At 43.3% G+C, this 13,641-nt stretch overlaps 1 protein-coding gene across 1 annotated transcript; it reads right to left on the minus strand.

Annotated features, from left to right (window-relative positions):
• Window positions 1–84: 84 nt before the first annotated feature.
• On the minus strand, window positions 85–13,536 carry mbtd1 (mbt domain containing 1). The gene is made up of 17 exons (XM_030340713.1): window positions 13,337–13,536; window positions 12,344–12,539; window positions 12,091–12,224; window positions 11,869–11,983; window positions 11,678–11,763; window positions 11,467–11,584; window positions 11,147–11,281; window positions 10,951–11,039; window positions 10,417–10,651; window positions 8,306–8,361; window positions 8,019–8,123; window positions 7,090–7,237; window positions 6,644–6,726; window positions 5,930–6,164; window positions 5,664–5,735; window positions 4,897–5,055; window positions 85–4,157 (listed from the first exon to the last, which is right to left on the minus strand). Exons 1-17 carry the CDS (start codon window positions 13,355–13,357, stop codon window positions 4,039–4,041), a joined length of 2,106 nt encoding a protein of 701 aa, XP_030196573.1. The 5' UTR covers window positions 13,358–13,536; the 3' UTR covers window positions 85–4,038.
• Between the last annotated feature and the right edge of the window lie 105 nt (window positions 13,537–13,641).

Genomic DNA, 13,641 nt, shown 5'->3' on the forward strand with positions numbered 1-13,641 from the left:
GCTTAATACTTGGCATGACCTTGCAACACTGCACATGACTTGGACCAGAACTTTGACAATGTGAAGAAGACTTCTCATAACCAGCACTTTCCCAACATTTGGCTTTATTTACAAATTCAAAGCTTGATCACAGCACAACTTAACATATGAAAAGGTAACGTACACTATCAAAAAGATTTACAAACTTTAAAACTGCAATCTAATATGTACCTCAAAGGGTCAGTGTTAAATTTTAATAGATTTAAGTTCAACATTTGTATCCAAAATAAATTTCACCATAACTTAACCCTCTCAATTCACAACAGTAATACAATAAATGTATCAAATATATAGCACCACGATATAGTTGAATATAATTGGGGCTATCACATATAAAAGACCCGTGTTAGTATCAAGAGGAAAACAAAATACCCATTCTCAAGTCTGAACATCGATTAGGAGTTGTCCCCTTGCGTCAACCCCTCCCATCCCAATACAGGGAATAACAGCGAACAGTGAGGAAATATATAAGCACACCGCTATCATGCAATCTGGTAATCCTCAGCCATCTTATTGAGCCCTGCAAGCAAATTACCTTAGTGACTAGTGAGAAATTTTCCATTTCAATTTGTGAGGTGGCGCATTTTGCATGAACCAAAATGCGAGTTGTGAGGGATTTTTTAACGTAGCAGCAACGTGAGTCCATAAAACAGTCTTGGAATTGCACTGGGTTATGATGCAACTGGGTGAGTAAAGTTATAAATGCTTGATTCTTACCCTCCTCCCTCCTTACAAAATGGGAAATATACTCTCAAATGAAAGTCTAATCAAAAGCCCACCCTTCTACTTATGATTGTGTGACACTACAATGTTATTGCTCATTTGGTCTTGGAACCATTGTATTTTAGTTGCCTTTGTTATCCACTTGGAACCAAAAATTACCTCATTGAATACCCCCTAATCAAAATACCAATGACAATGCCAATTACAAAAATCTAACATAAAACTGCAAGCAATCATATTGAACTTCTCAATAAATAATGGGGCGACCTCATCAATCAACAACACGATTAGCTGAACACAGAACAGAACAATTAGAGGAGATACGAGCAAGGAGGATATGAAAACAGGACATCAGCCGAACAAACACTTGGCAGCAACCCCCAGCTGGCATTTCAACCCATGCTATTTGACTCACACAAAGCTTTGAATAATGCAGTTGGAAATACAAACAGATTCGAAGGAAATGCAGAAAAAGCTTTTTCCTGAGATTTAAACCCGGAATCGTACTGGTAAAAAATGAGCTCATGTGTTGTTGTTCTATTGTCACAGAGAGAGTATTCGGCATGGGTTATGGTAACAGCCCCAAAAACTAAATAAAAGGTGATACAATATCTGGTTAGAATATTTATGTAATTTCTATTTCAATGTAGTGACATTAGAGGGTTAGATCTTTGATGTCTACGTAAAATATAGAATACGGGAACTTTATTGCATATTAATCTAATCAGAAGACTATCCTGCAAGCTGTGATAAAATTCTTATGTTTGGTGTCTAGTCTTCCAGAGAAACATTTCAGGTTACAGATTTTTCATTTTGCATATGCTATCCCACAGCAGTAGCATAAACACACAAACTCTTGGATATGTGCTAAATTTCACCAGGAGGTAGTAGATAAATAGCTGCAAGTTTCCGACTCAGAACAATAAACTAAATTGTCACATACAGATTTGTGTCCATTTTTCGAAACTATGAAGAAAACAAAATCGAATGGAATAAATTGTCTTTTTTTTGCTCCATGTTATCATTCTTATAATAAAGCAAAAATATCTTTCTACATATTCTGTCTTGTGCCACTTCTAGAACTCACTGTGTGAATGCTGCCTTTAAGGATATATGTAATAGCAGTGCATTGCGTATTAATTTATTACTGAACATAAACCGGTTATTCTGTGGCTCATCTGAATAACTGACTACTTGCATACATATGGCTCTGACATGAGAACTCAAGCAATGGAACAGAAAACACCTTGCATATACTCTTACATAACGTCAACACATTCAGCCGCTTGATTGAGACAAAATATCTGCTGCGTTTTCTTGTACGCACATCCATTACATACATACATGCCTCTCGTGTCCTGACCATGTGAGAGTTATGGGAGAAAGAAACTATACTGAATAGCAGCCACACAGCCACTTGAAAACGTTAATCATGGTCCAAAAACAAATGAAAAACACAGGTTAAGTCTGACCAGCCAGTGTAGTGTATTTGAACATGGCGGATTGGACTGGTATAACAAGCCAGCAGTACAATCTGACACCATTTTGTTGCTTTTATGCACACCAAGACGATAGCAATACCTGAAGAAGCATGTAGGTTGATTTGGGAATAAGAAAGCATGAGGCACTGGCCTACATACTAATCAGATGTTTACATCACAGGCCACTGCTCAGCTCATGCTGCAGCAAGTGTTGATCTCATCAATGGCGTTTGGAAAACTATGCAATAATATTCAAATTAAGGTATGGTAAGCCAAATGGACTGTTTATAAAGGCCTGTCTTAGAATAACCACAAGTCTGAGTGAGGTGGCTTCCAGGAGGCATGTAAGGAGGTCTTGATGTTTTTAATGTGCACCATGGCAAAGCCATCAAATTAACTCAATGTTATTACTAAGTCAGATATTGCCAATACACTTCAAACTAATTATGTAGAAAGATGACGATACTCCAACATGGGGATCTGGGCCTCTGCATGAATTGATGAATAGAACCCTGATAAAAATCCACTTGCATCTAAACAACCAACTAACAGAGAATCCTAAGAGAGTGCTGGTGCTCGATAATTTCCTGAAATGCATTGTGGGAGGAGGTGTACGGCTGTTATCAGTGGAAAAACAAATGCCAGGACTGTAGTCCAATATAAGTGAATGGTTTCAAGGGCAGAAGGACATCCCTCCCACATTATCTTTATGTTCATTCAAGAGACCTTATTTATAATGGTGGCAGGGAGTGGCTAGAGTCCAACCCCGTCTAGCAATTGAAAGTTGTCCTCTGTTCAAATTAAAATCTTATATACTGTAGTTCTCTATCCATAGTTTATCATACTATTTTATCAATAGACTCACTCTTATAGAACAACACACATTAAGTACCCCATCCAGCCACCAAAATTTATGCAAAGTAAGTTATCATCGTTTTAAGACAGAATATGACCAAAATAACAGAACTTCAAGTACTATAAACAAAAGTATAAGTCCACCTGGCAAAACTGTTCAAAACTACAGGAAGAACGAAAACATACACAATTCGGTCTTCTTCTTTCCCCCGCTTCTCTCTGGATTGGTGAAAATGCTCTCAAGGAACAAAAAAAAAAAAAACATCAAATAAAGTCAGCGAAGGAAAGATATTTTTTTGTTGTTTTTTTTCTCTGTTTAATTACACCCAACGCCACCGCCAATAAATGTTTTTAGTCACAGTTTCTGCAGGTCTCTGTGCGGCTTTCCCCGCATCTGGTCCCAGAGTGGTGGCATCAGCCAGGTGTTAAGGCCAGACGTGGCTTTGATGGAACCTTGCAAGAATACCTCCATCTATACCAGCAGCAGCAGCGGCAGCTCCTATTCCTGCCCTATCTCCGTCTACACCAGCAGCTCCCACTCTCCTGCCATCTGGGGGACACATCTAGAGCTCAGTCTCTTGCTATGGATTTCGATGAGTTTTTCTTCCGGGAAAAGGAGCAGATATTTTGGAACTCTTCCCTCCCAATGACATGAACCGGTAGGGGGAGGGGGAGGGGGGGCTGAGAGAATGTGTCCGATCGCTCCTCCTCTTCCTGAAGGATGAACTGGGCCACAATATATATGCGCGTGTGCGTGCGTGGAGACAGCTACAAAGTTTTGCAAAGGGCCAGAGACAGCTTCTCTGTACCCCCTCTCTCCAGTAAGATCTCCAGGCCCGTTCAAAATAAAACCAATACAGAACCGAAATGGTTGACAAGGCGCTGTTCTGTCGTCGTGTGTTCACCCCCCCCCCCCCCAGTTCCCCGTTGCAGAACCTTCTCAGGGCTCCTGTTTGATGTAGTAGCCCGCCGATCCGTTGCTCTCCTGGTCGGACACGCCCTGCGAGAAGGTGAACTCGTCCCCCTCGGTCGCCTCCTCCTTCAGCCGCAGCAGAGACTCTGCTCGGGGACCCCCGGAGAGAGAGCGGGAGAAAGGGGAACAGGGATGAGTGGACTACAGCTGGGCACACCTCCAACGGACATGATACGGGGTGAGACGAGGACATGAACCAGAATGTAACGGGAACATGACCCCGGGATGTAACGGGGACATGAACCAGAGTGTAACGGGCACATGAACCACTGAACCAGAGTTCAGCACTGTAACAGGGACATGAACCAGAGTGTTACCGGGACATAACCCGGGGTTAAAGGGGACACGGCCCGGGCTGAAAGGGTGACAAGACCCGCGGTTTAACGGGGACTTTAATAACGGGGACTTTAATAACAGGGACACCGGGTCATGACAGCGGCTGTAATGGGGACATGAGACTGTGTTAAAAACATCAGACCACTAAAGAGGGGAATACCAGTTGCTCGAGCCCCCCATTCGTTCATGTTAAATGGAGTAAACCGTACATAAGAAAACATGTACGGTTTACAAACAAAAACTAAATAAAACACCCCTGCGATGTCATGGAACAACCTTCCAAACAGCGCAGTTTACTGTTTTACAAGAAGGGGAGCAGACGGCTGGGGAAGGAAGGGAACATACAGAAAGCAAGGCTCAGAAACAGCCGGGACATGCAGCTTAAGCAGCCAGAGGTGTGCACCAACACAAGGCCACAGCCGTTACACCTAGCCCCACCTGATGTGACATCGAGGGCAGCCACGCAGGTTAATAGGAAAGTGCAGTTACCTGATTTGTGCGTTTGTTGGAGGTGGAGGTGGGTGCGGGGGCGTGGCCGGGTGGGTCCGGGGGCAGGGTAGGGGGGCGGGCTCTGCTCCTCGTCCCCAGAAAAGCTCCTCCTCCTCCCTGCTTGACCGAAGGGCCGTCGACCGACTGGGATCTTCCGCTCTAAACGCCAAGCGAGACTCGGGTTAAGCTACTCATTAAGAGCAATGGGGAGACACTTTATTCTTCACACTGCACAGTCATGTTGGGATTTCATATGAGACCAGGAAGGCTAAGGTTATTTTTGGTGGTCCAATCAAGTGGATTTGACGTGGAATATTAATAAAACGATAATTACAATACATCATACACTGTGGGGGCCAGGTATCCAATTTACTCAGCACAGTGCTTGGCCCCCTAATAATTATAATAATAATCCCCTGGCAGAGTCTTGCCAAGAACTTCTAGCATCTAGTTCGGCATCACTAGTAAAACACCAGCAAAGCTACGAAAGCTTGGGGAAACATTGAGCAACAGCATGGTCGTTCACAGTCACTTCTACGATTGGGTGACCTCCAAAACACACCTACTGATACCACAAACAACCCTTTCTCCCCCTTTGGATACCAAATAGGAGCATACCAGCAGTGTGAATTACTAGAAAAGTATAAGTAAGGCTTTTCTATAGACAACAAATTGTCTCTAACACACACACACACGCACACACACGAAGAGGAAGACATGGAGACACAGGGCTGGATTAAACAAGACGACATGGAGGGAATTCTCACTTTTCTTTTGTCCTTTGTACTGCGTTGCCTTCTTCTTCTGCTTGGGCACGCTAGAGGGCATCTCCCGGGCGCCTGGCAGGCAGTAAACAACATTTCAAGTTTAAAGTTTGAAATAAATTGTAAGGAAAAGTCCCAAAAGTCATTCAGCCACATAGATCCAGTATCGTCGGTTGGCTGTGTGGCCAATACTAACAATTCTGTTTATAATGCTAAAAATAGTTAATAACAACAACAACAACAACCACAGGTGGTGTACAATGACTCACTCTGCGCGGCGGGCGGCTGCAGCTGGTAGCCGGTCAGCTGGCACCAGCCCACGGGGTAGAGGTCCGGGGACTCGCAGTCCACCCACTGGTCGTACTCGTCCTCCCAGCCGTCAAAGTGGATGCGCAGGAGGCGGTGGACGATGCGGGTCACCGTGGCGACGCACACCAGCCGCGGCTCCATCAGGTCCACCGCCTCCAGCTTCATGCCCTGGCGGAAGCCGTGGTTGGGGACGTCCTGATGGGGGGCGGAGAGAGAGACGGGGGGGGTCCAGGCACACGGAGACGACTCATGGGTTAGGTTTATGTTTAGCACTTAGCCGACGCTTTCATCCAAAGCGACTTAATAATAAAACAATAAGTACATTTGTCAGATGAAGGTGAAACAACAATATATCTCTGTCGGGACTCGGTACAGTAAGGATGTTCATAGAACCGAGTGCAAAGCACTTACAATTGCTAGGTTAACCCATTCCCCGTACACAACAAAGATAGCTACGGTAAGATGCTACATAAGTGCAAACATTAAGTGCAAGGACGTACAACTAGTAGGAGGGGTGTTTGTGTGCGGCTGAACCAATGATCAAAATAGGCTTTCAGAGATAAAATAGCACGAAACAAAGTAGCTTTAACAGCACGAGCACATGAATTTGAACGCACAGCTTTGTGATCTGAGGAGAACATCAAACAGCCAGACAAAGCGGTAACGTGGCCTACCTTGTTAAAGAGCTTGACCGGAGCCGCTATTGAACCCGTTTCTCTGAGGTAGTCAAACCATTTATATGGTAGTTTAGTGCACCCTGGGGAACAGTCAGGTGAGACTATGGCATTAGAAAACACTGGCCAACAAACAAGAGGTGAGAGCTTAGCTACACGGTGAGAGAGATGGAGATCATGTCTTATCAGTCGACGCTACGTGTCCGTCTTTAAAGAGCAGCCAAACAGGGACAGCAGAACACTAAACAAGATACGGCTAGCATTTCCTTGGCTTAAAATAAGCCATAGCAATAGGTTTACCGTCATCACAACAAAACGCATTACCACAAGAAAAGCCAATCAGACAATAGGATACAATTCTTAGTGTCAGTTACGCTTTAAGGCAAGTCTGTGTCTACGCGTTAATGAATCGGCGAGTCATTGCAACTGATGAGTTGCATTTCTACCTCTTGGGGGTGTGAGTTCAATGCTGTTGATTTCACAGAAGCCGGCGGGGAAGATGGAAGGGGAGGTGGAGTGGTAGCAGAACCAGTCCGAGCCGTCCACTGCCTCCGAGCCGTCGATTCCAATCATGAGGTAGCCGTCTGCCAACACCTACAAACACATGTAATGAACTGTATCATGAGGTAGCCGTCTGCCAACACCTACAAACACATGTAATGAACTGTAGCATGAGGCAGCCTTCTGCTAACACATGTAATGAACTGTATCATGAGGTAGCCTTCTGCTAACACATGTAATGAACTGTATCATGAGGTAGCCTTCTGCTAACACATGTAATGAACTGTATCATGAGGTAGCCTTCTGCTAACACATGTAATGAACTGTATCATGAGGTAGCCTTCTGCTAACACATGTAATGAACTGTATCATGAGGTAGCTGTCTGCTAACACATGTAATGAACTGTATCATGAGGTAGCCTTCTGCTAACACATGTAATGTACTTTATCATGAGGTAGCTGTCTGCTAACACATGTAATGTACTTTATCATGAGGTAGCCTTCTGCTATAACATGCAATGTACTTTATCATGAGGTAGCCTTCTGCTATAACATGTAATGAACAGTATTATGAGGTAGCTGGCTGCTAACACCTACAAACAAAGAGCACAGTAATAGTCACTATCTCAGTGTTGATTCGATTGTGTTGGGGAGGGTTAGTATCGTACCACACTACTAAATCTAACTACTAATTAACTAAGGGAATAATAAAATGCACCTTGGACAAAAGTGTCCAAGCTGTTGATAAGAGCGACACAATCTTCTTTAGCTCTAAACTCCCTTCAGTCTGTTAGAGAAGCACTGATGCAGGAATTTGCGTGAGTGCTGTGATTATATTTGTAGTAGTAAATATTGTAAAAGGGGGAAGACTCACCTTTCTTACAGTAGCCACACATATAGCAGAGAGGTTTAGTGGGTCGATGGCCTCCAGCTTCATGCCATCTCTGAACCACTCCCCAGTCTGGTCCACATCTCTCACCTAACACACACACACACACACACACACACACACACACACACACACACACACACACACACACACACACACACACACACACACACACACACACACACACACACACACACACACACACAGTAAGGAAACACTCCATATCGCCCTATTGTCACACTATATCATCAAATCATATTCAATAACCATACCTTCTGGAATAGTGGTGACGGAGCATCCATTTGACCCTCCATCTTCTTTGTCACATCTGAAAAAAAAAAAAAAAAAAAAAAAAAAAACACTAAATACTTATTTTCATCAAATCACACCGTTTAGTACAGTTCTTACCCGACTTATCAACAATAACTACAGTCATTACCCTGAATCCACAGCTGAAACATATACACTGGATTAATAACCCTAACCCTACGGTACTAACCCCAACCCAACACTACCTAGCCTAACCCTACAGTGATAACCCTAAACTAGAACTGCAAGCAGTTATGCAGGGGTCCAAGAAGTGTGCATTTCGCCGGCACAACGCGACAAGAAATGTGCGTTTCGCCGGCACAACGCGAAGCATGTGTTCAAAACGCTACCCTGAACCTGTGGATACAAAGGATTTGACTGTGGTAGGAGTAGCGAGAAGTCAGTGTAGCGTTTTCGCGGCTAAATTTTGTAGAAGATATACAATTTCCTCGTTTATGGCGCCCCCAAATTTTTATCGTACGACAATAAGGTTAGCACCAACATGTGTGTACAATTTGGACTCGTTCCGATGTCTAATTTTGGATTTCTTTGGATTTTTGATTTTCCACGTCTAATTTAGCTCATAAACCAATATTCAAAACGCTACCGTTTCGTCGTCGAAGGTCGCATCAAAAATGTGTCTCACGATTCCTTTGCGTGTGCGTCTGAAGATGTCGTGTGAAAAGTTTGGTGTTGATCGGGCGAGAATTGTGGGAGGAGTAGCGAAAAAACAGTTTTGCGGTTTTCGCGATTTAGCGAAAAATATTCATAGACGCAAATGGGCGTGGCCTAGGCCAAAAGATGCAGCAGACTCCAGTGCATCTGTGTGTACAAGTTTTTGGACTCTGGGAGGTTCGGTGTGGGAGTTATAGCCCCAAACGCGTATTCCTTGGTATAGCGCCACCTAGTGACCGGCGTGTCTGGATTTTGTCGTCTGAATAGTCTTCACGGACCTGGATCTAGTCATGCAATTGGCATGTCGGCACCATTTACGGTCTGGGCTGTGGTACCACTTTCTTGGTAGGAAGTATAATAATAGGAAAAATCCTTACAAAAACAATAGGGATCCAACCTGTTGGCTTGGACCCCTAATAACTACCCACCCACAACCCTACAGTCCTAACCCCAACCCAACACTACCTAACCCTACAGTGATAACCCTAAAGAACTACCCACAACCCTACAGTCCTAACCCCAACCCAACACTACCTAGCCTAACCCTACAGTGATAACCCTAAAGAACTACCCACAACCCTTCAATACAAACCCAACCGAACACTACCTATCCTAACCCTAAAATACTACCCTTAAGTAATACCCACAACCCTACAGTACTAACCCTACTGTAAATACCATAAACCTAAAGTACTAAGGCAGTGTAACCCTACATTACTCACTCACAGTAACCCAAACCACAACCGTTTCTCAGATATCAATGTGTTATCCATGCTGCACCCTATCTGCACAATATCTGCAGCTTGCGGTCCAAACAGGAACCAAATAGGTAATTTGACGACGTCAGTAAGTAGTGTAGGCACACTGGGGTTTTGGCTTCACCACAATCGCAGTGAAACTCTACATGATGCAACATAGGCAGAGATAATGTAGTAACCTGATAAATTATGTCTCTATTGAATTACTGTTTTTGAATATTTGAATATTTTTTAATATAATATAAGTTAGAGGGTAAAGGGGTTAGAACGCCATTGACATTCCCATTACACCTCACCAAATGTAATGGGCCGTTACCTTGAATACAAATAAGTATTTCTCTGGGTTTGGACATTGTTGTAAAAATTTGGGATAATGCAAGTACAAAAACAATACATATCTAACCTATGTTTAGTAGGTTTAGATATTTGAATGTAGAAAGGTTAAATATTGTTTAATACTTTGGTTTACTACAAACCCTCTTCTGGCATTAAAATAGCAAAACATTTTATACATAAATTGTATCATAGAGATATATTTTAGAGCGCTCAGTCCCGAATTGTTGTGTGATTCTAAACAGAATTTTAAAAAGTATTCTTTTTAATGAATTAACCCCCATGACTACAACGTGTGGCCGACTCACCGGAGCGCTTGAACCGGTGGCCGATGCTGCGCGACCAGCCGATGTTGTGGATGAGCGGGCTGTACATGTGGCACCAGAAGTCGTCCGAGCCGTCAAGGCTGTCCTCGTACACCAGCCGCAGCCGGCCTCCGATCACCTGCTCCACCAGGGCCACCCGCGTCCTGCTCAGGTGGTTCTTGTCCACCACCTCCACGCGCATCAGCTTCTTAAAGGGGAACTGCAAGTTTTCGTGCACCTAGCAGAGCAAGAGGGGGAAATTATTATTATTTTTTTAATAACAACTATAGAGTGTTTAAATGCATTGTCCCAATGCATACGTTGGAAATAGAGAGAGTAAAATAAATACATAATGACAAATCCCAGAGAGATTGAGATTGTAAGGACCATACTGGAAATAAGTATTTTACTTTTGCATGTCATCCTTGTGATTATTAGTTTTAGCGTCTTGATCCAGAAATAAATAGAATCAAATTTTTATGAGTTGAGATATATATAGATGTAGATGTATAATTATAGAGACCGATTATTCCTCACCCTGGTGGCGAAGTCCGCTGGCAGTGTTTTGGCACCGGTGAGGCGCTTGACGAGAAAGGCCTTCCAGTTGGAGTATTTGAGCTGTATGGCTAAGAAGGGGATCGGAAATCGGTTCATAAGCGATCCAAGGACACGCAGGAACAAAACGAAAAGCATATGTTATAAAAAATATATATATATATAAACATTGATATACTTTTCGGAGGTACGAGGGGCTTGTTGCTGGATGCACACCAGCCAACAGGGTGGATCTCTGGGATGCCCAGGTTACACCAGAAGTCTTTACTGGTGTCGTTGTCAAAGCCCTCGTACCGCAGTAGCGCCTTGAACCCTGAAAATAAATTAGGAATATAAACGCACAATATCGTACCACGTGAAATACAGTCCAAATTTAGGCGGGTGTTTCTACAAATGAGAGGTTAAGAAGATGAACATCGACACTGATGTTGTGTGAGGCCAGTCACCGCATTACCATTAATTAAACAGCAAACGCTCCAAATGAAGCCCAAGGCTAACCTGCTAGTTTAATGATCCCTGCTATCCAGTAGACTTTGGTCGAGAGGGTGGTGTCCGAGTTGAGCACCTCCACCCTCACACCTTCCGCTAGGTCTCCCCAGCAGGTTCCCATGGGGGCCTACCAGCCAGAGATAAACACACATATATGATTAATACAAAAACATGGTTATCGCTTAATATTGGGAGTATATTGAGTATCGGCTGTACTCACATGCTTGAAACAGCCAACGGGGGCTCCTGCCGTGCTATTGTTGACGATGTATCGACCCCAGTCAAAGCTTTCGACCGGGGCCACAGCTGGGGGGGGGGGGGGGGCAAACGTTTGAAGGTTGAGGTGATTGTTTTTTGCATTGGCCACCTAATCGACAGACACATTTTTAAATTGTATTTTGTATGGCATACCAGCTTTCAGTTTGGCCTGGTTCTGCTGACTGGCTTGGTACTGTGCGTAAGCTGCCAGCTTTGCCATGAGAGGCTGTTTCTGTAACACCTTGGCTTTTTTCGTTGGTGGTTTACCCTTAAAAACAACAACAAGTGGACATGTTAACAGACTTGTGTATCACTTCCAAATACTTGCATGGATTTAAAGTCAAATCACACCACTGAGTAAATCCGAGAAAGTACCTGAAGTCTAGCCAAGATGCTAGCTTTTTTGGAATTGGAAGAATAACTTCTGGAGCAGGATACACTGCAGAAACGTTTGGTCTTGGAATAGAATGCATCACGCACGCCCACCATCCCGCACATCTCGCAAGTGGCTGTTGAATATAGACCACACAAGACATTCGTTCAACTCATAAATATTGGAGATTGTGATGAATTCTCAATATTGTATGAATATTTTTGGTCAATTGTCATGAACATGTGTTTTACTCACCCATTCCCGCCTTGCCATCAGGATACGTGTAAACCTGTCCATTGTTCTTAATAATGGGCAGGGTTGCGGGAACCACCTCATCCTCACTATCGTCCGAGCTGGAACTGCTGGTCGACTCCTCACTACAGCTGTCATACCCATCAAACATCCCAAACGAATCCCTCCTCTTTCGTTCGGAACGTGGGGTGCGCTCAGCCTTAAAATGTGTTAAAAATAAGAAAGCACACACACATTATCAGAAATATGCCCTATTGTTTTAATAAAAGGGCTCAAGTCTAGTATTAAGGGTGTGTTTGGCCAGAACACCTAGAAGACTACCTTTAACCCGTCCCTACCTGCTACTTAATAAGTCAGCCACTTAGGATAATACCGTTCTGAATTGGACTTTCAATAACGGACATGTTGACATGATACATTTTAGCGCGTAGACCCTGCGATATCAGACGATCACATAATCATTGCTGTTAATCATTGCTACAATACTTTTGCAATTTCCTCATCTGAGGATCAGGAAGAACAACAACGTCTTTGTTGCTTAATGCGTTAACGTTATCCAATTTGCAAGCTACAAAACAATGTACAATATATTATTTAAAAAATGGTCTGAAGAGATAATCGACTGCTATGGACATTTCATCACTCATTTAGCGAGATATTTGACACCCATAACACGGAAATGTTTACGTGAAACCTGGCGGCCTTATCTCCTAGTGCTAGCTAGGTTAGCATAGCTAGCGGAAACCCGTCTTCTGGTTGGTATACAGGACCCATAGAACATGTTTTCGTAGAAGTCACATTGTAAAACACGTCTTAAATAATCATCAATACGTGGCGTATAAGGGCAGGAGCAGTTTGTGTGTTATTTCTGAATGGTATCAGCATAGGTTTAGCTAAAAGGCTAGCTGCTAGAAACATAACAAAGAGAAACCACACGGCCTTTCTCTACTAACATAGCGACATATGAACCAGAATATAATGTCATAGCCAATATACCATGTCCCTGGCGTCCTCCATCAACCCTTCATATGGACATGCTCCTTTCCTGTGCTAACTTATACAAATAATAGCCCTTAATCGGGGATGTATTGGCTTAAAAAGCCAACGTCTAAAGATCAATACTACACAGCAGAATATCAACAATTACTCCGCCGCTTCTGCGCATGTGCGAGCGTAACCTACTTTCTTGTGATTGGTGGGTCGGGATTGAGGTCAGGGACTTGTATAGAAAACAAAACATTGACCATTCTCCTGTTATTGAATGACTGACTTCCATTTCCATTCAGATATATTGATATTCA

This window comes from Gadus morhua, chromosome 18 (assembly GCF_902167405.1).
Source record: "Gadus morhua chromosome 18, gadMor3.0, whole genome shotgun sequence".
NCBI classification, from domain to species: Eukaryota; Metazoa; Chordata; class Actinopteri; order Gadiformes; family Gadidae; genus Gadus; species Gadus morhua.